Source organism: Muntiacus reevesi, chromosome 1 (genome assembly GCF_963930625.1).
Source record: "Muntiacus reevesi chromosome 1, mMunRee1.1, whole genome shotgun sequence".
Taxonomy (NCBI): domain Eukaryota; kingdom Metazoa; phylum Chordata; class Mammalia; order Artiodactyla; family Cervidae; genus Muntiacus; species Muntiacus reevesi.
The window spans coordinates 237,642,523-237,668,901 of record NC_089249.1 but is presented as its reverse complement, the minus strand read 5'-3'; the positions used below and the strand labels follow the sequence as shown (position 1 = coordinate 237,668,901).

General features: G+C 38.7%; 1 protein-coding gene across 4 annotated transcripts in view; it reads left to right on the top strand.

The window, feature by feature from the left end:
- The window catches only part of HTR4 (5-hydroxytryptamine receptor 4), a 179,318-nt gene that overhangs the window by 15,767 nt on the left and 137,172 nt on the right, over positions 1–26,379 (top strand). For all 4 annotated transcript variants that reach the window (XM_065935900.1, XM_065935883.1, XM_065935890.1 and 1 more), the window contains exon 2: positions 5,495–5,567. In XM_065935900.1, the coding sequence (XP_065791972.1) occupies positions 5,542–5,567 (26 nt within the window). In that variant the 5' untranslated portion in view covers positions 5,495–5,541. The remainder of the gene's footprint in view (positions 1–5,494; positions 5,568–26,379) is intronic.

Genomic DNA, 26,379 nt, shown 5'->3' with positions numbered 1-26,379 from the left:
TCTTTGCTAATGAGTCAGCTCTTCACATCAGTTCACCAAAGTATTGGAGCTTCAGCTTCAGCATCAGTCCTTCCAATGAATATTCAGGACTGATTTCCTTTAGGAATGGCTGGTTTGATCTCCTTGCAGTCTAAGTGATTCGCAAGAGTCTTCTCCAACACCACAGTTCAAAAGCATCAATTCTTTGGTGTTCAGCCTTCTTTATGGTACAAATCTCACCTCCATATATGACAACTGGAAAAGTCATACCTTTGACTATACAGACTTTGTTGGCAAAGTAATATCTCTGCTTTTTAATATGCTGTCTAGGTTGGTCATAGCTTTTCTTCTAAGGAGCAAACATCTTTTAATTTCATGGCTGCAGTCACCATCTGCAGTGATTTGGGAGCCCCCCAAAATAAAGTCTCTCACTGTTTCCATTGTTTCCCCATCTATTTGCCATGAAGTGATGGGATCGGATGCCATGATCTTAGTTTTCTGAATGTTGAGCTTTAAGCCAACTTTTTCACTCTCCTCTTTCACCTTCACCATGAGGCTCTTTAGTTCATCTTTGCTTTCTGCCATAAGGATGGTATCATCTCCATATCTGAGGTTGTGTATATTTCTCCCAGCAGTCTTGATTCCAGCTTGTGCTTCATCCAGCCCAGCATTTTGCATGATGTACTCTGCATATAAGTTAAATAAGCAGGGTGACAATATACAGCCTTGATGTACTCCTTTCCCAATTTGGAGCCAGTCTGTTGTTACATGTCTGGTTCTAAGTGTTGCTTCTGGACCAGCATACAGATTTAATAGGAGGCAGGTAAGGTATTCCCATCTCTAAGAATTTTCCACTGTTTGTTGTGATCCATATTGTCAAAGGCTTTAGCATAGTCAATGAAGCAGAAGTAGCTGTATTTCTGGAATTCTCTTGCTTTTTCTATGATCTGACACATGTTGGCAATTTGATCTCTGGCTCCTCTGCCTTTTCTAAATGCAGTTTGAATGTCTGGAAGTTCTCGGTTCACATAGTGTTGAAGTCTGGGCTTGGAGAGTTTTGAGCATTACTTTGATAGCATATGAAATGAGTGCAATTGTACAGTAGTTTGAGCATCCTTTGGCATTGCTCTTCTTTGGGATTGGAATGAAAACTGATCTTTTTCAGTCTTGAGGCCAATGCTGAGTTTTCCAAATTTGCTGGCCTACTGAGTGCAGCACTTTCACAGCATCATCTTTTAGGATTTGAAATAGCTCAGCTGGAATTCCATCACCTCCACTAGCTTTGTTTGTAGTGATGCTTCCTAAGGCCCATGTGACTTCACACTCCTAGATGTTTGGCTCTAGGTGAGTGATTGATCACACCATCATGTATATCTGGGTCATTAAGATCTTTTTTGTGTAGTTCTTCTGTGTATTCTTGCCACCTTTTCTTAATATCTTTTGCTTCTATTAGGTCCATACCATTTCTGTCCTTTATTGTGCCCATCTTTGCATGAAATATTCCCTTGATATCTCTAATTTTCTTGAAGAGATCTCTAGTCTTTCCATTCTATTGTTTTCCTCTATTTCTTTGCATTGTTCACTTAGGAAGGCTTTCTTATCTTGCCTTGCTATTCTTCAGAACTCTGCATTCAGATGGGTATAACAATCCTTTTCCCCTTTGCCCTTTACTTCTCTTCTTTTTAAAAATTTTTAGAAATTTATTCATTTTTTAATTGAAGGATAATTGTTTTACAGAATTTTGTTGTTTTCTGTCTTTTCTCAGCTATTTGTAAGGCCTCCTCAGACAGCCATTTTACCTTTTGCATTTCTTTTTCTTGGAGATAGTTTTGATCACTGCCTCCTGTCCAAAGTTATGAGCCTCCATCCATCGTTCTTCAGGCACTCTGTCTATCATATCTAATTCCTTGAATCTGTCACTTCCAGTGTATAATCATAAGGGCTTTGATTTAGATCTTACCTTAATGGCCTCGTGGTTTTCCCTACTTTATTCAATTTAAGTCTGAATTTTGCAATACAGAGTTCATGATCTGAGCCACAGTCAGCTCCTAGTCTTGTTTTTCCTGACTGTATAGTGCTTCTCCATCTTCAACTGCAAAAAATATAATCAATCTGATTTCGGTATTGACCACCTGGTGATGTCCATGTATAGAGATCGTCTCTTGTGTTGTTGGATGAGGGTGTTTGCTATGACCAGTGCGTTCTCTTGGCAAAACTCTGTTAGCCTTTGCACTGCTTCATTTTTATTCCAGGGTCAAACTTAATCTGGTTATCTCTTGACTTCCTACTTTTGCATTCCAGTCCCCTATGATAAAAAAGACATCTTTTTTTTTTTTTTGCTGTTAGTTCTAGAAGGTCTTGTAGGTCTTCATAGAACCATTCAACTTCAGTTTCTTCAGCATTAGTGGTTTAGGACATAGACTTGGATTACTGTGATATTGAATGGTTTGCCTTAGAAATAGACAGAGATCATTCTGTCGCTTTTGAGATTGGACCCAAGTATTGCATTTCTTGTACTTTTTTGTTGACTATGAGAGCTTCTCCATTTCTTCTGAGGGATTCTTTCCCGCAGTAGTAGAAATAATGGTCATCTGAATTAAATTTTCCCATTTCAGTCCATTTTAGTTCACAGATACCTAAAATGTCAGTGTTCATTCTTACCATTTCCTATTTGACCACTTCCAATTTACCTTATTTTATGGAGCTAACATTTCAGGTTCCTATGCAGTATTGTTCTTCACAGCATCAGACTTTACTTTCACCACCAGACACATCCACCACTGGGAGTTGTTTCTGCTTTGGCTCAGCCTCTTCATTCCTTCTGGAGCTATTTCTCCATCATTCTCCAGTAGCTTATTGGGCACCTACTGACCTGGGGAGTTCATCTTTCACTGTCATATCTTTTTGCCTTTTCATAATGTTCACGGGGTTCTCAAGGCAAGAATGCTGCAGTGGTTTGCCATTCCCTTTTCCAGTGGGCCACGTTTTGTCAGAACTCTCCACTATAACCTATCCATCTTGGGTGGCCCTATCTGACATGGTTCATAGTTTCATTGAGTTAGACAAAGTTGTGACCCATGGGATCAGTTTGAATTTTACCTATTAAGCAAAACCCAAACTGATAAGGGGTTTAAACTTTATTCTAAGTGTGACAGGAAGCCACTAGTATTTTATATAGGCAAGAAATGATCTGACTTCCATTTAAAAAATGCTACTGTGGGAGAAGAGATGATCGTGGAGCCAGCAGGAGACCAGTTACAAAAGTTAGGAGAGTGGTTAGGACCCCAGGTGGGAAAGGAGATGGTGGCTTGGATCAGGTGTGGTTTTGAAGGTAATGAAAGAAAAAGTCAGCTTGAGGAATCATTTTCAAAGTAGGGGAGGGTATTTCCTAACAGTTTGATTGTAGGGTGTGGGGAAAAAAGTGTTACTGGATAAATGGTGGAGTTATTTACTGTGATGGAGGATGCTAGGGGAGGAGCATCTCGTTGTGGTGGAGTGGGAAATGAGTTTAGTTTGAAATGCTTTTTAATCATCTAAGTTGAGATGTCAGGTAGGTGATACAAGTCTGGGAAGGGCCTGGGGTGAAGCTATAACTTTGAGATTCTTTAGCAAATAGATTGTATTTTAAGACATAGGGATGAATGATAATCTGTTATTTTTTGCTCTTCAAAAACATCAGTTATTTATATGATCTGCATTAGGACTAACTACTATAAATAGGTTACTGTATTGCTATGATTAAAATAGTATGAGTATTTTCAGTTTTTTAAGCTCTTTTTGAAGTGGGTGGCTTATCCATGGTGGCTCAGACGGTAAAAGCGTCTGCCTGCAATGTGGGAGACCTGGGTTCAATCCCTGACTCGGGAAGATCCCCTGGAGAAGGAAATGGAAACCCACTCCAGTATTGTTGCCTGGAGAATCCCATGGACGGAGGAGCCTGATGGGTTACAGCCCATGGGGTCGCAAAGAGTCAGACATGACCGAGCGACTTCACTTTCTTTCTTTGAAGTGGGTAATCATATCCCTTTGGCAATCTAGTAAACTCTTGATCATTGTCTGCCTAGAAAAAAATAGATGTGCACACACATCATTTCACTTCAGGAATGATTCTAGATAGACTTGTACAAAGGGTGGAATCCCACTACTTCAGTGCTTAGGGCTTTGTACTTATGTATTTCAAATAAAAGATTATTCCAGATTCAGAATGTAAAAGAGATAGAGGTAGACAGAGGTGCTTTGCTTGAGGTCAGAGTAGGGAATTGAGCCCTATAGGCTCAGCCTTCCTCACACCTGTCATAGATGCACAAATGCACATGGGTGCCCATGTTAATCTTACAGGTTTTAAAGAATAAAAACACACAGAAAAAAACACACAGAAATCTATGTCCTTTCCAGCTCTGGTGGCCTGTCATTTTTTTCCTGGCTGCCAGGCATATGTGTTTGGTTCATGCTGACCAAGGAATCCCAGGGCTCAGGCTGACTTTCATGGTTGTGTTATGTACATAAACATATTTACAGTTTCTTCCCTGTAAAATTTTACTAGAAAGCCAGCAGATGGAATTATAGAATATCAGAGCTAGAAGTAAACCCAGCGATCATCTCTTCCCATCCCTTCTGTTTATTGAGAAGTATTGAATAGATGATGTAGTTAGAAGAAAAAGGGTCTTGCTTAAGGTAACCTCAAAAGAAACAGACTGACCTCTGCCCCTGTGTTCTCTGATTCACCATGTTTTGGAATAAATGTGGTGAGAAATACAGGAATTTTTCTGCGAATCGAAACTACACAGCTAGGTCAGAGGACTGACTTGGTGGAGATCAGTGAGTGTCTGTCCGTTAAAGAGTGTGAGGTCTTCTAAAGGTCTGTGCTAGAGGAACTATCAGTAGCTTGAAAGTTGACCTCCTCTTCGATTGTGAGTCCTTAGCCTGGGCTTCATGGAAAGGCCTCAAGGAATTGTGGGCTTCCCAGAAAAGGTGTGTGTGTATGCATGCACACCTATTTTTTTTTTCCTAGGAAGAGGGTTCTCAAGAGTTTACTATTACAGAGTCTCAAAAAGATATGATTATCCACACTCAAAAAGGGTTTTTTAAATAGCAACCTGAAAAATTCTCATAGGAAACAAGATGGCTGACCATCTTAGACAGTGTTCTAAGTTTTCACCAGCTGGTGTTCTAATGTAGATCATATAAATAAGTATGTTTCTGGGAAGAGCAAAAAATAATAAATAAATAGGTTAAACATGTAGTAAAAAGAAATGCCTTTATGTTCTAATCTCTAGGAGATTAATCAAATGCAGAGAAACTCATCTGTGAGTTTCTTTGATGCAGCACTCATCTATGCCATATCTCAGTATGCCAATAACTTTTTGCTGTAATATTGTTTATTACTTTTCCAATCCTATACAAAAGTCTTAATTATTAGGAAGCAATGATTATTTGGCATTTTTTCCCTTAATGACTTTTATTTTTCTACATTGTCTTCTTGTCTAACCCCCTTTTTGTTATTTCCCCATTGCAGTATCCAGTGGGCGCTCATATCCAACTCACCCATGCCTATTTCCTGTAATGGACAAACTTGATGCTAATGTGAGGTATGTTGCATTTTTATATATGTTGTGCTATAAATTGTGGTTATTTGAACTCTAAGACTTCTGAAAAATCTGTTTGGGTAGAGTTACAAAGTTAATAAATGTGTATTTTCTTCAACATTTCATATATCAATATAATCATGAATGTGGTACTGTTTATTAATTTTTTATTTCATTTATGCTTAAATGTTAAGTATAATATAGCTGTAAATGATTCCAGATGCCAATGCTAAAAGTTAGTGTTACAGGAGATGCTGTTGCATGAAAATATTCATCTCTGTAACAGGAAGGAAGAAAATGCATTTAAATGGGGGTAAAAATAGCTTAAGAATATTTATGTATGTATCTAAACTTTAGATAGATACTTAAATAGCTTTTTGTGACAAGTGCTAGTTTGCTGGTTCTTTTATCAACCAGGTCATTTTATTGTATGGCATAATGGTTGCATGGTATAGTTACAATAAAGCTAAATTATTTTTGTTTTCCTATAATTTCCTGCAACTCTTGGAGATCAAATAATAGGATGACTCCTAGGGAAGTTTTTTTCTTAAAGGCTTGCTGCATTTTATTCAGTACAACCAAATAATGTGAAAAAATGTATTCAATAAGATTTAAATATTATGAATTGGTATTTGAGGCTGAAGATATCATCGATATCAATAGCTGGAAGATATCCTCAAAAAATATACTCTTGATACAAGCACAGGAGCAGTTTTTCTTTCATTTGAGATCTGTAGGGAAGCACATTTCAGGTATAGATCAGGAGCACCGTGCCTCTGTGTTTGATGTAGGAGAACCCTGTGACAAAATGAAGCTGTCAAACATCTTGACAGAAACTCTAGTGTAATGTGACTGGAGTTGCAAAGATGTACTATCGCCCTAACCCAGGGGATACTTAAGGGTCAAATATGTCTCATGAATTATCCCTGACACCTGGAGGGTACTTATTAGGAGTTATTGATCAGCCAGTCATTGTGCTACATATATTTCAAATGGGGTGACATTCTCGTGCACTTAGGCATGCACAGAGACTCTATATTCAGCAATAAAGCATTTTACTCTCCCAATGGAAGCATCATGGGTTTTGTTATTTACTGACTTGATGCAGAGCCTTAGAACTTTAACACAGATTTTTAGGCTAGTGCCACATGTTTAATTTTCCTCTATAAGTTTGGGACATTATTTGAACAGAGAAAGCATAAAGGAATCTAAAGAGTTTCCATTTTGCTTTTATTAATTAAAAGGCTGAAGTGAGTAATGTCAATGGCGATAAGTTTATCAAATTGTTTTAAGTTTCAGACACTGTATTAAAGTGGATCAGTTGGTTAAAATGTATTTCTTTTTGGATAATTCAGATAGCATGATCCCTGACATTTCTAGATTTTCAACATTTATTTATAATGGCCTTGAATTCTAATAGCAGAATACAATTCAATTAAATTAACATTAGCCTTTCTCTTGGGTGCTGTAGAACTGTAATGCAGGATACAAGATGGTATCAGTCCTCAGAATCTTGTCTCTGGACCATCCTTTCTGTCTGATTTCTAAACTGATCCCATCAATATATACTCACCCTCACCTACTCCCTCTCCATACCCACAGTATTAGTAATACGCAAATACAACAGACTTTCCACCTATTTCCTTCCCAGCCCACACTCTTGGTGTCCACGAAAGGACATTTATTTACCAAATTTTGATATATGGATCACTAGTAATGCATGATGATTTTAGGTGGCACATAAACATCTGTTTTATTTTAAAGTAAGTATTTTAAGGTAATCTTATGGTGGCAAGTAATGGTGGCTCAGACAGTAAAGAATTTGCCATCCTTGAATCAGGAGGATCCCCTGGAGAAGAGAATGGCCACTCACTCCCGAATTCTTGCCTGGGAAATCCTATGGACAGAGGAGCCTGGCGGGCTACAGTCCATGGGGTCACAAAGAGTCTGACATGACTGAAAGACTAACATTTAAACTTAATACTATTTTGCCACTGATAGTAGTGAAATAGAATTTTCTTCTAAAATACATTTACTTAAAATTTAAAAGTAAGTTTTACTTAAAGGAAAGTTTTATACAACTGTGTTAATTATATTTATCATATTGTAGTTAAACTTATCCTGTAATTGGGGGTTGGCATCTTTTAATTGCCTTCATTCTTGTTGAGAGTAAATCCTAAGAACTTTCATGGCAAAGAGAAGTATTTTTTTTCCCTATTTCTTTAATTTTGTATCTATATGAGATGGTGAAAGTGAAAGTCACCAAGCTGTGTCCAGCTCTTTATGACCCCATGGACTGTACAGCCCATGAAATTCTCCAGGCCAGAATACAGGAGTGGGTAGCTGTTCCCTTCTGCAGGGGATCTTTCCAACCCAGAGACTGAACTCAGGTCTCCCACATGGCAGGGGGATTCTTAACCATCTGAGTCACAGGGAAGCCCATATGCTTTGGTGGATGTTCACTAAACTTACTGTGGTATTCATTTCATGGTATATGTAAGTCAGCTCATTATGCTGTATACCTTAAACTTATGCCGTGCTATAAGTCAATTATATCTCAATAAAGCTGGAAAAGAATATTATGTACTTTTAAACTATTCATTAATAAATAAATGTGAAAAAATCCACATGGGTACTGTGAAGACGACTAGGGTCCGAAAGCCCATATTCTAGGTATAACTAGATAGAATAAATTTTGTCATTTGAAGAGTAGAAACCAGAAATTCTTTCTTTGGTAAGGAAATGTCTTCACTTGGTAAAGTGTCCATATAGAGTGAAAGCCAAAGGGCCTGGGTTCCTGGTACAGCAGAGGAATTTTTTAAGTTACTCTGAAGACAGGAAAATGAGTGGCCAGAGGAGGGAGACGTAGGAAAAAAGTAAATTCCAAGAAGAAGGAGAGTCTGGATTCTGCTTAGCAGAAGGTGAAGTATCTAGTTGTGTGGTGGCTGTAAAATGTTGAGAGGAGTTAGGATGCATTTTTTTGTTTGTTTGTTTAAAATGCATGATGTATGTGCTGACCTCTCCCAGCACTGAGTTCTAGAGCAGAATTTTCTAGCTTGGCTAGGAAATCAGTGTTGAATATTTACTGTGTATGAGGTCATCATAAGCTATAAAATTAACAGGTATTATCTCATTTAATTTTTAAAACAATTATCCATTTTACAGTGTGTGGTAACTAAGGTACAAAGGGGTTAAGCAACCTGCTCAAGGTCATAAAATCACATTGCTTCCTACTATACTACAGATATTTTTTATGTGTGTGTGTGTGTGTGTGTGTGTGTGTGAGTTGGTGAGATGGCTGACATTCCTGTCTTAGTAAATGTAGTTTGGAAGAGAGAATGAATATGTGAGAATGGACACCCCAAAAATCACAGGATGGGAGAAGAATATAAATGGGGAAATTTCAGAAATCTGTGAGAAAGATTACTATGGGATATAGAATTGAGAGACTCCATCCAGTTTTTCCCAGATATCAAGGAACAGAGAGGTCCTAGGATGACACTTAAGGCTAAATAAAAATGTCTAGCATTTAAGTATTTGGTCAGGCCATACTGAACACCTGACTTTTGGTTTGTTTGGTTTCATTTAATTGAGTTTCTTATTTCATCTTGATCCTTGCAATTGTATATCTACGGTTATTGACTGTAAGCATCAGAAACTAATTTGCTAATATATTCAAAGGTAATTTTGGGGAAGCTATAATGTGTAGGTTCAAAGAGTTAAGGTGAAAATTCTGGGGGTCTAAGCTTGCAAATAAAAAAGAACTTTGAGAATTCTAGTAGAGCTAAAAAGTGAAACAATGGTCAACCATGGGAATAAGTGATCAGTACATTTCTGCATCATGGATGATGTCCATCTATTTGCTCTATCACTATATGCTGTTCAAGAATCAGAATCAGACGTCTGATTGACCAGGCTAAGTCATGTGACAGTTTGTTATCCAGCATTCATAGTGGGAGGTGGGTATCACTCAGGAAGATGGTATGCAATGGAGGAAAGTTAAATCCTCGGAAGAAATTGGTGCTTTTTAGGAAGGGGGAATTGAGGCTTGGTAGCCAAAATATGTTAATGTCAAACTCCATTTGTTTTGTTGCAGTTGGATTTATCTATGTTATTTACAAGTAAGTTGCTCCATGGGTAAATAAAAATATGTAAGGTTCCTTCATTAGTTTAATATAATTAGTTAAGCACCTAAATGATGTGCCAGGAAGAGTTAACATAAGTGCCTATTCTTAAAGATCTCAAGCTAGAAGACTGTTACACAAATAGAACTTAGTAAAATGACAAGAGAACCTGAATAGTGAGCTATATACAATGAGCTGTATTCTCTGTGAACTAACTATAAGGTACAAGCTGGAATCAAGATAGATAGAAAACATCAACAACCTCAGATATGCAGATGATACCACTCTAATGGCAGAAAGCGAAGAGGAGCTAAAGAACCTCTTGATGAGGGTGAAGGAAAAGAGTGAAAGAGCCAGTTTAAGACTAAAGATTAAAAAAATTAAGATCATGGCATCCTCCCCCATTACTGCATGGCAAATAGAAGGGAAAAAGTTGGAGGTAGTGACAGATTTTCTCTTCTTGGACTCCAAAATCACTGCTGATAGTGACTGCAGCCATGAAATCAGAAGACAATTGCTTCTTGGCAGGAAAGCGATGGCAAACCTAGACAGTGTGCTGAAAAGCAGAGACATTACTTTGCCGACAAAGGTCTGTATAGTCAAGGTTATGGTCTTCCCAGTGGTCACGTACAGTTCTGAGAGCTGGACCATAAAGAAGACAGACACCAAAGAACTGATGCCTTCGAACTGTGGTGCTGGAGAATACTCCTGAAAGCCCCTTGGACAGCAAGGAGATCAGTCAATATTAGAGGAGACCAACTCTGAATATTGACTGGAAGGACTGAAGCTGAAGCTCCAGTATTCTGGTCGTCTGATGTGAATAGATGACTCATTGGAGAAGTCCCTGATGCTGGGAAAGATTGAGGGCAGAAGGAGAAGAGGGCCTCAGAGGATGATATGGCTGGACAGCATCACAGATGCAATGAACATGAACTTGGGTAAACTCTGGGAGATAGTGAGAGACAGGGAGGCCTGGCGTGCTGCTGTTCATGGGGTTACCAAGTTGGACACAACTGGATGACTGAACAACAACAAAAAAAAAAAAAAAAGAAGAAGAAAGAAATACTAGGTCTGGATTTTAGAAATAGGAGAAGCATTACAAGCATTTTTCCCTTAAGAGCTTTCATTGCATAGAGCAGTTGATGTAGGATGGATTGACTCAGGATGAAAAGCCAGCAGTGAATCAGGCCCTGCTTGAAGGGGCAAGCACCTGATGAGTCCTAACCTTTGAGGAGTATGTCTCACAAACCTTGCAGCCATCTCTTTCCAGACAATCTGACACACACCTGATGTCAGTTTTTGGTCTCTTTGCTTCTTGCTGGGGCTCTGTAAGACAACAGCATTCTTTTTGTAGGGTTGAAGAAAGGAAAATGGAAACAGTGGCTTTGGTGACTTTGTAGCAGATTCTCCTTGAGGATATCACTGGCCTGAGTTTGGGCTGTGAGCCTGGCAGTTCCTAACCCCTGTGCTCACCCCCAAGCTGCTGTGGCTGCTTAATGTGGCTCTGAAATAGTTACTGCCTGACTTCAGACATAACCCATGCTTTTTTTCCTCCCAAGTTGTGTAGTGCTTTATTAGCAACTAAAATAGAAGGTATCTGTTGTACAAAATGGATAGTAATTGACTATAACTGGAGATTTTTATATTCTAAAGGCTGGAACCTTTTTAACCCATGCTTTTTATTTAACTACTAGATTCTTCCCACTGACATGTGTCTTTCCTCAGCTCATGTGTGAGTTCTAAAGGTGACCCAGGTCTGCATCCTTTTCTTCCTGCTGTTTATTACTCATGAACAGTTTCTGCTTTCCAAGAATTTTTTTTTCTGACAGTTTCTAATTAAAAAAAGTATAGGGTTCAGGCAGCAGTTAAGTAAGAGCAGAAAAGTTCAAATATTCACAAATTTGCTCTTTGAAGATTTCTCAAGATAAAGAGCTCAGACATTGAATGGAGAGAAAATTTATTTTTAAATCTTGATTCTTTTTATTTTATTTTTCAGTTTTTTTATCTCTTTATTTTTGTATTTTTTGTGATGGTTTTTATTTTTTACTCTTGGTTGCTCTCTTAATTGTATTATCTAACACAATCATCTATTTCATTACTTATTCCTTAATTTGAATGATAATGAAAGTTTTCAATATTTGGTTCTTCCTCCTTTCCCTCTGCCCTTCAAAATTATCTAATTTTAAATGAATATATTATTTTCCTCAGTGTTTACCTTTATATCCTTAAATATATACTTTCATCTCTATGACTTGATTTATTGATTTTAAATACTCTTTTCTGAGCACAAAATATAGATTAATTGGAAAGTAGCATATTCATATATGCGGTTCCATTCCACCTTCTGTCCAACTTCCTCTCTTGGCTTCTGTCTAATCATTTTAATTCTGTATTGTTGAGGTTTATCATGTACAGATTGTTCTACAACTGTAATTTGTCTTTGACAAAGTCCTATAGTTCAGATTACTTAAAGCTCACCTTGAATCATTTTCCTATTATTTTCCCTTCTAATATATTATTTACCCAAGGATATTTTTAAAATTTTATTTATTTTTAATTGGAGGATAATTGCTTTACAATGTTGTGTTGGCATACATCACCATGAATCAGCCATAGGTATACATATGTCCCTTCCATCCTACCTCCCACCCCATTCACACCTCTGGGTTGCCACAGAGCACCAGATTTGAGCTCTCTGCGTCATGCAGTAAATTTCCACTGGCTATCTAATTTTACATATGGTAATGTATATGGTTCAATGCTACTTTCTCAATTTGTCCCCTCTCTTCTTCTCCCGCCCCCCGTGGGTATCCACAAGTCTGTTCTCTTTTAGCTGTGGCTTCCTCCTAGCCTTGACTCATCTCCCTGCTCCAGTACACTTTCCTGGTGCACTGCCCCTCTTCAGTAAGAACACCTTGGTTTAAGACTCTGTTTCTCCTCTAAAGAATAACTGTTATGCTTTCTCATTAATGTTTCTCATTAGCAACCAAAACAGCATCATATAGGAATGATGAATCGTGTAAATGGTAGCATTTCCCTCCTTTTGCTATGGTTTCTAGCAATCAGAACTGCATTTATAACTACCATTAACAAGTATAGAAGATCTCTAGGCACTTATTGTGGCTCTAGCATGCCTTTATTTTATTTTTCCAACTCTTTTTGCCACATCATCTTGTTTCTTTTGATTTTTTTAAACTACATATTATATTGTTTATTTTTGTAAACCACTTTATGAAATGAAGGAAAGAGGAAGAGAGGGAGAAAAAAACCCAAGAAGCATTTTTTTCCCAAGGGAGAATCTTTCTTCTTTCTTTGGTAGGGCTTGCCATGTGACAGGGAGCCACTTAGCATCGCTGAACAGAAGATCAAAATGGCAAGCTTTTATATAGAGCCCACATAAATCTGAATAAATACCAAAAGCTGAATACTTCAAAATATAAAATATGTACACAATGTAAATGCAGTCACCTGTTGTACAAATGTCACAACATTAATTAAAAACCATGGTATGATAAGTATTTGGCTTCAAGTTACAGTTGACCCTTGAACAACATGGATTTGAGCTGCTTGAATCCACTGATATACAGATTTTTTTCAATAGTAAATACTACACTATTGCATGGTTCAAGGTTGGTTGAATCCATGGATGTGTAACTGTTGGTACGGAGGGCCAACTACAAGTTATACATAGATTTTCAACTGCTCAGAGAGTGAGTACCCCTTACCCCCGAGTTATTCAAAGGTTAACTCTAATTCCCCAATTGCCTTAATTCTGTCATGGCACTAAGTTGCAGTTCACTACTTCAAATCAGGAAATAAAATTCTTTGGAAATCAGTGCAACTACAGGAATTAATTGAAATGATACAATTTTAGCAAAGAGAAAAAAATAACAATTTTACAAATTAGAGAGTGTTGTATAACACAGGGAAGTTCAAGCTGGTGATCTGTGATGACCTAGAGGGGTGGGATGAGGAATAGGGTGGGAGGGAGGGGATATATGTCTACTTACAGCTGATTCACATTGTTGTATGGCAGAAACCAATACAACATTGTAAAGTAATTATCCTCAAAAAAAAATAAATTTTAGAAGATAAATAAAAATAAATTTTTCAGTTAAAAAATAAGGGGAAAAAAATAAGGGAGTTGATTTCTGGTTAGATTATTAGTACTGTTGACAGTACTTATGTGTATGTGTTTAGTCACTAAGTCGTGTCTGACTCTACAGCCCATGGATGATAGCCTGCCAAATTTCTCTGTCCTTGGAGTTTCCCAGGCACGAATACTGGAATGGGTTGCCATTTTCTTCTCCAGGTGACAATACTTCGATTTCACTAAAGACTCAGGATAAAGTTAGAATTTTTAATGCTAAATATCCTAAAGCCTTGAAATAACTCCTAGAGTTTAAAATCAAGGTGTACAAGTTGTCAGCCCTGAGGACTTATCAATACGTAGTTGATTTGGAAGCAGAGTTAATTCATGTTTGTAACCTGGCAATTGCAACTGTGAGCATGTGCGACTTTAAGTCAGTGAAATGTTTTGCAGGAAATCTCTCTTCAGGCTTTGAAATTATGACAAGCATTAGCATATAAGGAGAAAGTGAGTGGGTACCATTTAAAAGGGGTTATTTTTATGTTGCTTTAGAAATGTAAATGAGAATCATACTCAACATTATTACTTGACTGATACAATGGTGATTATTCAGTCAGTTTTCTGATTAGATCAGAAGCCTACAAACTGGAACCTACCTTGTTCCTTGTGGGGTCACAGGGGACCTTAAAGGGGAGGATGACATTTATGGTCCTAAAACAGTAGACTCTTGCAATGTGTGAAATTCGCTGGTTGTGACTTGAAGCTTGCAGTCCTCTACATGATGTCACTCTATGCAGCTTCCAAAGTACATATACCACAATGATGTCAAATGGAACCATCACAGGAAGCTGAAAGAGTGGGGTTTTGGGGAAATAAAACGACATGGGTTCAAGTCTTGGCTTTCTTACTTACTAGCTATATGACTTTGAACTAGTTATTTCATTCTCAGATCCTTTAGTTTTGGCATCTTGAAAATGGGGTTTTGGTAAGGATTATAAATAATGTAGGTAATACTCTTAACATAGTATCTCACACATACGTGCATCAAACAAATGGTGAATGTTGTCTTTAGTGATCACAATAATCATGAGCTATAGGTTTTTATTAGCCCCGAGGACTGCTGATTAACTGTGATATAAGTTTCTTGATTGCTTAAATTTGGTATCCATTTAATTGACTGATCTTATTAATCACTTGTTCAATTTTTTGACTGTCTGTCCTTGATTGTGCCCATTCTCTGCTGAGAAAAATGAGGCTCTTCCAAAGGTGATAGAAAACCTTCAGTGTTGGGTCTCACAAGTGACATAATTGGGATACTCTTCTCTACCCTATTCAGCACTGTTTTCTCTTTACTCTGCGTCTTCCATGAACATGGGTCCATTCCTGTTTGGGAATTGGAGGATCTAGGATTCAATCCTATGTCTTGTTGACTCTTAGTCTTGTGCTCTGTTCAATAAAGCCATCTCTCCATTATATGCAATGCATCCCTTAACTGGTGATTTTTTGTTTAGAGGAATGCACCTCTGACTTTTTTCTTTCTGTTTGTATGTGTATCAGTATCCTGTTGGGAAAAGAGAGACTGTTTAATAAATTTCAAACAAAGGTAGCTTTAATGCAGGGCGTTGGTCACAAAGCTCCCTGAAAGGACAGGAAGAAGGGGGTGTTAACCAGAGGTTAGCTTCAGGGAACTGGTACAAGCCCTGCTGTCATCACGCTTGTTGCTTACGGACTCATTTGCTACTGCTCTCACTGCTGATGGCCCTTCCAGATACTGGAGAGAAATGGTTCTTTTTTCCTCTCAAAGTCCAGTTTCCCATTCTTGACCTCTTATTTAGAGAACATAACCAGAGCTAGCTAGTAAGGAAGTAAGGAAAGTGGAGGTTTTAGATTTCTTCGCTCTCTGATTGGGAGCCACATTTCTATATGAGGTGAGGCCAGTGTTTTCACCGGGGTTTGCTTGATGTCAGAGTCTAAGTTTCACAGTTTGCTTATGCTGAGATTTCTGTGTTGTAGAGTATCTGTTCTGTTCATTTTAAGACTTGAGTTCCCAAACTGAAGGCCTGGCACAAACATTTGTTTGGCCTGTTTCAGTTTTTAAAAAATTGACTTAAGTGCCTGTGGGGAACCTGGGCACTCTGCGGTTCACCAGAGTAACAATGAATTGTATTATCTGCAAACAGCCATTATGTTACCCGCTCCCTAGCCATAGCATTCAGTTGGTCAGGGAGTTCAATCTGCCTATCACACCCTCAAAGGCTTTTTATTTTATTAATTAAATTTTGAAAATAGGGTAAGAACCATTTTCAATTTTATAGACCATATTATGACATTTAGTACCTGCTATTTTTCTCCCTGAACTTTGGTTTATTATCAGTTAGCAAATAGGGTTGTATTGAATTAAAGAACTTTTTCAATTAAGGAATTGAAACAGGTTTCTAACTAAATATCTGTTAAGTTATTACCATTTTATCAGTCAGGTAATGATGTGCAGGCAATGTTCTTATTTGCATTTCTAAAGAACTGTAAGAATAATCTTTCTTTTCCCCATTCTCCTCTGCCCACTCACTTGCTCCTGAACTTATAATGGCTTTATTAATTTCAGTGCTTGAAAAAAGTATTATACAAAGTCCTCATCCTTGAATGTTCAGTACTATCATGTATTTTGCTTAACAGATATAGATACATATTTATTGTAAGATCTCACTGTCTACAGTGTAACTGGCTTTTTTAGCCTCACCATATCTCAAATGTCACCCTTCATTATGTATAATTATTGCAATCCAAACCCTCAAAGTTGAGTTCTAGAAAAACTGTATGTGTAGATAATATAGCACTCCTTTGTTGTTGGTGGTCAGTCTCTAAGTTGTGTCCAACTCTTTGCAACCCCATGAACTGCAGCACACCAGGCTTCTCTGTCCATCACTATATCCCTGAGTTCAAACTTATGTCCATTGAGTCAGTGATGCCATCCAACCATCTCATCTTCTGTTGTCCCCTTCTCTTCTTGCCTTCAATCTTTCCCAGTATAGGTGTCTTTTCAGTGAGTTGACTCTTCGCATCAGGTGGCTAAAATATTATAGCTTCAGCTTCAGCATCAGTCTTTCCAATAAATTCGGTTCAGTTCTGTTGCTCAGTCATATCCGACTCTTTGTGACCCCATGAACTGCAGCATACCAGGCCTACCTGTCCATCACTAACTCCCAGAGTTTACCCAAACTCATGTCCATTGAGTTGGTAATGCCATCCAACCATCTCATCCTCTGTCATCCCCTTCTCCTCCTGCCCTCAATCTTTCCCAGCATCAGGGTGTTTTCAAATTAGTCGGCTTTTTGCATCAGGTGCCCAGAGTATTGGAGTTTCAGCTTCAACATCAGTCCTTCCAATGAACACCTAAGACTGATCTCTTTTAGGATGGACTGGTTGGATCTCCTTTCAGTCCAAGGGACTCTCAAGAGTCTTCTCCAACACCACAGTTCAAAAACATCAATTCTTCTGCACTCAGCTTTCTTTATAGTCCAACTCTCCCATCCATACATGACTACTGGAAAAAACCATGGCCTTGACTAGACAGACCTTTGTTGACAAAGTAATGTCTTTGCTTTTTAATATGCTGTCTAGGTTGCCATAACTTTCCTTCCAAGGAGTAAGCGTCTTTTAATTTCATGGCTGCAATCACCATCTGCAGTGATTTTGGAACCAAAAAAATAAAGTCAACCACTGTTTCCCCATCTATTTGCCATGAAGTGATGGGACTGGATGCCATAATCTTAGTTTTTTGAATGCTGAGTTTTAAGCCAGATTTTTCACTCTTCTTCACCTTCATCAAGAGGCTTTATTTCCTCTTTACTCTCTGCCAGTAAAGTGGTATCATCTGCATATCTGAGGTTATTATTTCTCCCAGCAATCTTGATTCCAGCTTGTGCTTCATCCAGCCCAGCATTTCTCATGATGAACTCTGCATATAAGTTAAATAAGCAGGGTGACAATATACAGCCTTGATGTACTCCTTTTCCTGTTTGGTACCAGTCTATTGTTCCATGTCCAGTTCTAACTGTTGCTTCTTGTCATGCATACAGGTTTCTCAGGAGGCAGGTAAGGTGGTCTGGTATTCCTATCTCTTTAAGAATATGCTACAGTTTGTTGTGATCCATACAGTCAAAGGCTTTAGCATAGTCAATGAAGCAGATGTAGATATTTTCTGGAATTCCCTTGCTTTTTCTATGATCTAGCAAATGTTGGCAATTTGATTTCTGGTTTCTCTGCCTTTTATAAATCCAGCTTGAACATCTGGAATTTCTCAGTTCACATACTGCTGAAGCCTAGCTTAAAGAATTTTAAGCATAGTCTTGCTTGAGTGTGAAGTGAGTGCAATTATACACTAAACTGAACATTCTTTGACCTTGCCTTTTTTGGGGATTGAATGAAAACTGATCTTTTCCAGCCCTGTGGCCACTGCTGAGTTTCCCAAATTTGCTGACAAAATGAGTGCAGTGCTTAACAGCATCGTCTTTTAAGATTTGAAATAGCCCAGCTGGAATTCCATCACCTTCACTAGCTTTGTTAGTAGTGATGCTTCCTAAGACCCACTTGACTTTATGCTCCAGAATGTCTGACTCTAGATGAGTGACCACATCATCATGGTTAACTGGGTCATTAAGAGCTTTTTTGTATACAGTTCTTCTGTGTATTCTTGCCACCTTTTCTTGATCTCTTCTGCTTCTGTTAAGTCCTTGCTGTTTTTGTCCTTCATTGTGCCTATCTTTGTATGAAATGTTCCCTTGGTATCTCCAGTTTTTTAAAAGAGATATTTAGTCTTTACCATTCTGTCGCCATGGATCTGATTCCCTGTCCAGGAACCAATAGAACTAAGTTGCTTTTTAAATATGAAAAAAAAAATTACTTCTCAGCATTTGAAAAATATTTGTAATAGTAAATGAATAAAACTAGATATGGAAGGTCCAGAAATGTGATCAGTGTGCCCAGAAGAGGGAAAAGTCATGTCAGATATTGTGGGAGGATGATTCTGAGTGCAGGCTGAATTATGGTGGATGACAGGAGCTAGGGGCTCAGGGACTCCAGAGACTTGTCCAGAGAACAGTGGATGAGGACCAGAACTAAGATTGAGGGAACAGGGATAGAGGAAGAAGACACAGAAGTTAAGAAGTGGAATTTCTGGTAGAAAATTGAGTGAACAAGAAGAGGAAGACATTTTGAAGGTGACATGAAGGAGTAGGGTGTATGGAGAAATCGAGTATAGTTTGGAGCTGGTAGAGATGAAGAAACTGTGAGACATTCTTGTGATAAACAACAAATAGAAAGTTGGCTAAATTAGTGTGGAGCTCAGAGGGGAAATGTTTGCAGAAAGATTCTGATCCCATATGATGCATGATGGATTGGCTGGAATAGATGTTGACACTCAAAGCTTTAATGATCTTCTAGACGTGGGAAAAATGAATGTAGCTCTCTAGAAAGACTGCCTATATATTAAACAACTTCTTTCTTGAGGCTTCAGGAATTGTTTCATACTCTAACTTACAAGTAATAAAGATGTTTTGCACAATTAGTATGTGTGTAAAAGTTACAACTACGACCCTGTTGAATTTCTAAACTCAGAAAGCCTATGGTAACAAGCTACCTGCTGTACATCTGGAAGTACTAAGTTATTTCATTTGTACTTTCATTTCTAATCACTGTGATTGTGAGTATTGAGTCAAATATTTTTCATGGTTAATAAATTAATGACTCATGAGTGTTATGATGTAAGAAATGCACAAGTATTTGGAAAATAAACAGTGTGTTGATTTAATGTGAGTTTTATACAGGCTATTATAATTAAGGATTTCAACCAACATAGTACTTTAGTAGAAGATAGGATAAAATTCCCTCCTTAAAAGGGATTCTTCTTGGTGGCTTGTTGTGGAATTGAACTGAACTTTGTCATTGTATCACTGATAGAAGTTTTTGAAAATAAATTGAGTTGCCCCCAAAGAATCCAGAGAATCAGGAAAATTCGGCAGGTTTCTGTTTTTAACTACAAACTTGTTATTTTCTGTGATTCTGTTGTTGACGGCTATCCAGTTTGACACTCCTAATTGATGGGAAGAAGTACCAGCCAACTAGTCTAGCTTGTTGAAAGATTTTATAGGCGTCCCAGAACAGTTCTCTGGGCAATCAGCCTGAGGTCAGGGTTGTGACTTTTTTTACACTAGCAAAAGAGGAATTGGCTGTGGGCAAAGATCAACTGTGGAATCTGGGAAGCACATTTGTGGGAAGGAGAGCAGAAGAGAAAAAGATTCAATCCACTTCAGAGAAGAATTTTGCTTCAAAGAACCTTATTTAAATTGTTTGCAGGAGCATTGATGCTGCTAATTAAAATCAGGGAAGTTGAAAGGTATTTAAAGTATCTCATCTAGTCAAAAAACCCTAAGCAGTTAGTCATATTTTTTAAAAATTTGTAATTCATATTTGATTAATTGTGACATGCTTCTGTCCAATTATGCTGAACTGATGAGGTTTAACTCTGTGGGGGGAAAAAAAAACAACTAGTAACCTTTTTGCACCAGCTTAATTTTAGCACTACTTCATTTAGAATTATGTAACCTTGACTCTGCAACCCTCTTCTTCCCTTCCTGTCATTTCTGTCATTAGACCTCACCGTTTATTTCTAAACTGATTAGTGTCGTCACTAAACACTTTTCTTGACTGTGGCTGTCTTATCTCCAGTTCATTTAGCAGTCCCAGACCGGCCATCTTCTATAGGTTAAGTCTGATCATGCCTATCCCCTGTATTTTGTAAACTTCCTATTCACACTTCAAATTGAAACTCATCTTCTACAGACCCACAAGCCTTTCCGCCCTGCCCTCTATGCTCCCAGAGCTCTGTATATGAATTGCTGTTATCAATTGTTTTTAATTGTCAGAGTTGATTGTAGTTATTTGTTTAATAGGTCTGCCTCCTTTGCTGGATTTCATGTTATTGTTGTTCTTTAGTTGCTAAGTTGTGTCTGATTCTTTTCCACCCCATGGACTGTAGCCTGCCAGGCTCCTCTGTCCATGGGATTTCTCCAGGCAAGAATATGGGATGGGTTGCTATTTCCTTCACCAGGGGATTTTCCTGACCCAGGGCTCCAACCTGTGTCTCCTGCATTGGCAGGTGAATTCTTTACCACTGAACCACCTGGGAAGCCTGGATTTCATATGGCCAGCATTTAGTACACTGTCTAGCATTTTATAGTGTTGGAGGTAAAAATTTAGCTGAAATTGAGAAAGTCTTTATGTTTCACCTTACAACTCTTTAGGCAAGATCTCGTTATCCCTGAAGGCCTATATTAGACAGGTTTGCACCCAGTGGATATTAACAATCTCTACCTTCTACCTCCTACCCCCCAAGCACTGAATTTTACTTGCAGTTATGGATTCTGAAGCTATGAGATTTAGAGAGGAGATAGGAGGATGGAAAGAATACCAGTTCTTATTTGAAGTTGGAAAGACCTCTCTGGTGAGGCTCTGTACAGATTTCATGGCGTGGGACCTCTAGTGACAGGGCTCATGGTCCTTTTCCTGGGATGGACTCTTCTGCAATGTCGCCATCACCACCACCATTCCTGCTGTGTCTCGCTAACAGATATCAAGCACTCAGTACTGTAGGTGTGGGGCTTCCCTGGTGGCTCAGTAGTAAAGAATCCACCTGCCAATGCAGGAGACATGGGTTCAACCCTTGGTCTAAGAAGATCCCACATGCTGAGGAGGAACCTAGCCCAGGCAGCACAACTATTGAGCCTGTGCTCTGGTGCCCGGGAGCCTCGACCATTGAAGCCTGTACGCCCCAGAGTCCAAGTACCACAGCGAGAAAAGCCACTACCACTAGAGAGTAGTTCCCATTCACCACAACCAGAGAAAGGTCCACGCAGCAGTGAAGACCCAGCACAGCCGAAAGTAAATTAATTAAATAAATAAAATTAAAAAGATATTGTAGGTGCTATGCTAAACCCTTTATAAGTTCTTTTTCATTCATTCCATATAATAGTTCTATGAAGGGGGTGCACTTATCATCTACATTTTATAGATGGTCACATTGAAACATATTAAGCCAGTATTGTTAAATCAAGTCCTAAGACCACCATTTCTCATTTACTTCTACAACTTGCACTACTACCTCAACTATTACTAGTAATTCTGTTATTTCTACTGTTTGTTCTACCACAGCTTTGAGTTCCTAACACTTTCTTTGTTCTGCGTACTCTGCTAAGTGCTTTATGGACAGTGCCTTGTGTCACTGGGGAACAATACGGATGAGCGGCTCTGAGAAAGGCTGTGTCATCCCAGAGAGAGGACCCTGTGTGCTCTGTGATCAGAGGAAGCTAGGTCCTTTTCAACAGGCGTTCTGTTTCTCTATGACTGCCTCATTCTCTAGAATTCTTCCTCACCTCTAGTAAGAAGTTTGTTAGATGCATTACTTCTGTTTTTCTTTTTTCCATACTCAGAGGAGACTGAGCTACTGAGGACCTGGAATGTTAGCATAATTGTGATCCTTCAGGGACCTTAAGAGAGTTGAAGTTTCTCCCATATATCAGAATTCCCATTGTGGTGTCCTGGAAAGTAGACACCTGCTTCTGCTTGAACGTTCTAATCCTCTTTTTAAGGATGTCCAGGTAATTGGCTAAATTAGACTTAATCATCAGTTCAGTCCAGATTGTTTTGTATTTCAGTGAAGAAAGGTAACCATGGTGAGACTGTGTCAAATTATATGATATTTTGATAGTCAAGTCTGGCAACAGGTTTCATTTTATAGACTGTTAAGCGTGTGGCCTCTGCCCCTTTACCGTCTCTCTCATTTTCTGTGCCGTAGTTCAACATCCTACTTCTTTGTTTGCTCAGTTGCTGTCTCCCTGTCTTCCCACAGAGCAAACATTGTCTGCCTCTGCCTCACGGGGCCAAGTTCGCTGGACCGGACGGCTTTCCTTAAGACAAAGTCAGGCAGCCAGCTGAAAGCCACTGGGGAGCCAGGAGCCCTTTTTCCCTCAGTCCCTGGGTTCCCCAGCAGATGACTCTAGTTTCAGAATAACTGACACCTTTTCTCCTCTCTCACCTTTCCCTGTCCCTGCTGTCTCTTCCATATTGTGTTACTGGCATGCCACCTTGCATCCCTCTGGCCCTGTCTCCTCCAGTTTTGTTTTTCTCTTGCCTTTCCACTCTGACCAGGACTTCCACTCTCCTTCACAACCCATCACTTTCTACATCTTCTTTTCTCAGTGTTTTTATCTCCCCTAACCCCTCACTTAGGTCATTGGCAAACATTTCCTTTCTGTTTTACAAATGGATTTTCAGGAATACTTACATACATATTTGTAAATTGACAAGTATTCACCAACTATCCATAATATGTGTGGCTATTTGTAGTTGAAAAGCAACATGAGATAGTATTTCTGGCTAATGATAAGACCTCATATTTATAGTTTATTTACATGGTATTTCAGAGTTTACTTTGTGGTTTCACACCCATTATTATCTAATTCTCACAGCATCCAGCAAAATAGGGCAGCTATTATTAACCTAACTTACAGATTAAAAAAAATAAACATTTGAGAGGTTATGAAAGATATTTTTAGTGCTTAAAGTCATACCACTGGTATATAACAGAACCAAGATTAGAACTCAGATGTTTTCGCTCTCAGTCCCACATTATTTTTAAACTATACATTGGCCAGTAAGTGCACACAAGAGTATCATGAGTATCAGCATGATAACAGTGATGTTATGATATATAACTGGAGGCATGATGTAGAACCTAGGTATTTGTCCTAGGCTGGGACATGTGGAAAGGTTAACTGAAGTTTGGTGAGAAATAGCTGATACCTAAAGACAAAGTATACGTCAGGACAGATTTGTTTATGGAAAAACATAACAGGTGCATGATGGAAAGGTCAGTCCATAAAATGATGTTTTAACAAGCAACTGGCATCAGGCAAATCCAACAAATGGTAATACTCATATCCAGCAGTGGGGAATCTGGAAATCAACCATTTAAAATCATATAGATAGATCATTGTCCTTAGGGAGGTTTCACAAGATGTACTAGGGACTGGTGGAAAGACTGGTGAGAGAGACCTGTGATGATGAAGTGACTGAGTTTTGGGGGAGGTTATTGCAAGAGGCTGTCAGAAACATAGGGGTGCATTTAGATACCAGGCAAAGTTGGAATGTAAATTGGCAGCTGGGTCTCAGTCTCTATACTGAAGCCAAGAGCCCAGAGCTGGGATATAATCCAAATGAACAGTAAGGATGACTTGATGTCAAGCACTGTCGGTAACTCAGCATGAAATATTGAAGTGACCTTTGAATTCTCTTTGTTATAAATGAACCAGATCTCCATGGCAGGTTCTAATAAAGATAGTGTACCCTCCAGATGATTTATTGGTAAGGATAAAATAAAAAGGAAATTCAGGATGAGCTTACATCAACAGAAGAGACTTAATGAGAAGTTGCTTTTGAAATACAGGAAAAATATAGATTATCCATGTAGCAGCTAAATATTTGAAGAGTACTGTTAGAATTCTTGCAGTTTCAGGCCAATGCAAAGTTACTTCAGCAGCAATGAGAATTCATTAACTCACCAAGCTGAGAAGTTCAGGAGTGCAACTTGCTGGACAGGGCCTTAAACAAGATCCTTAGAATTGATCTCTCTGCTCTACCATCCTGCTAAAGCAGGGCCCTTTCAATCTAGCACTGCCTTGACATTTAGGCTTACATCCTACTAGCTTCTAATATGGATGAAACAAAGGTCTTCCTTCCTAACAGAATCCCACAGTTAAGTCCCTTGGATCAGTTTGCATCCATGTGCTGTTGTGTTGTTTTAGTCACTAAATTGTGTCCAACTCTTTTGTGACCTCATGGACTGTAGCCCGCCAGGCCCCCCTGTCATGGAATTTTCCAGGTAAGAATATTGGAGTGGGTTGCCATTTCCTTCTCCAAGGGATCTTCCCAACCCAGGGACTGAACCTAGTCTCCTGCTTTGGCATGCGGATTCTTTACCACTGAGTTACCAGGGAGAAGCCCTTCCATCCATGTTGCCATCTCTTAACCACTGTGGCTTGTACTGTATTTCTATTGAATTTCTAGGGGAAGTAAATATGGCAGTTGGCTAGTCCTAGATTCTGGTCTGTCCCTGGAAATGAGAGTGGGGAGAACAGGCTCAGTCCTGCCCAAAGCACATGGACCAGAGTAGGAGCAAGATGCTTCCTCCAAGGAAAAGGAAATTCAAATGAAGAGGAGATGAGTGCTGGACCACTTAAAAGTGCAGATGTTCAGTATATGGGCCCAAATCCTTACTTAGAGGAGACTAAGCTCAATAGTCAGAGTTCTTTGAAGTTCCTTTGTGAAAGAAATCCTTTAGTGTATCATTATGCAAGTTTTTGTATAATTGTATCATTATGTTAAGTTACTGTGTCACCATGGTGGACCAAACAGAATTTAGACCAAGAGTTTGATGCAGTTGGCAGGTACTGATAGATGGATGTGCCAGGTGATAGAGTCCAGTAAAATTGACAAGGCTGTAAGAATCAGGTGGCCCTTAGGATTCACAAAGAGCAAAAGTTCAGAGAAGACAACTAAGAGAGTAGGATCCAATCGTGCTGGTTGGTAAATCGCACTAGAGGTTTTCATTATAAGACAGAAGCTTGGTTTTCACACTCAATTATGTATGAGCAGCCCTGGAACTCCGGATAATAGGTAGAATATTTATGCTAGAATTGCCTCCTCAGTGAACTAGTTTTTTATTAGGAAATGGAAAACACAAAGTTCAAACATTATTTTGAATTTTAAAGAATCGCTTCTTATCAACAAGCACTAATGACTCTCCTTCATTCAAACAAAAGATTTCCGTCAACAGTAGAAATGTAAATGTAACTAGTGATTCTGCTAATATTCCTTCCCTATTTATGGATATTATTCTGACACATATAAGTATGGTTGTGTACATATATGGTAAGTGGGTGTACACTTGAGGAGGTGGTGGTGACTGTTTTTCTAAGTGTATATTCCTGAGTGAATGTGAGTTGTTGTGTGGATACAGCAACTGTCTAATCTCAATGTGGTTTTCTTTTACTTAGACTGAAATTAGGCTCTGCTTGAGATAGGAAAGACAGTGAGGGCTAACTTTGTCTTCTCCAATATAATATCACATCACAGAAACCTGTAGAGAGAGGAAAGAACTTTACACAACAGCTCTATCCAGTTGAAATTATAATGAGGACCACAAATACCTGCTACATAAGTGGTTTAAACTTTTCTAGGCTTCCCTTGAGGCTCAGACAGTAAAGAATCTGCCTGTAATGCAGGAGACCTGGGTTCTATCCCTGGGTCAGGAAGATCCCCTGGAGATGTGAAGGGCTACCCACTGCAGTATTCTTGCCTGGAGAATTCCATGGATTGAAGAGTCTGGCAGGCTACAGTCCATGGGGTTGCAAAGAGTCAGACATGACTGAGTGACTAACACATGGCAACTGTATTAAAATAAGTAAAATGAGACAAATTAATTGTAATGATTTATTTTAGCTCAGTATGTCCAAAACATTGTATCTGCATGTAATCAATATAAAAATTA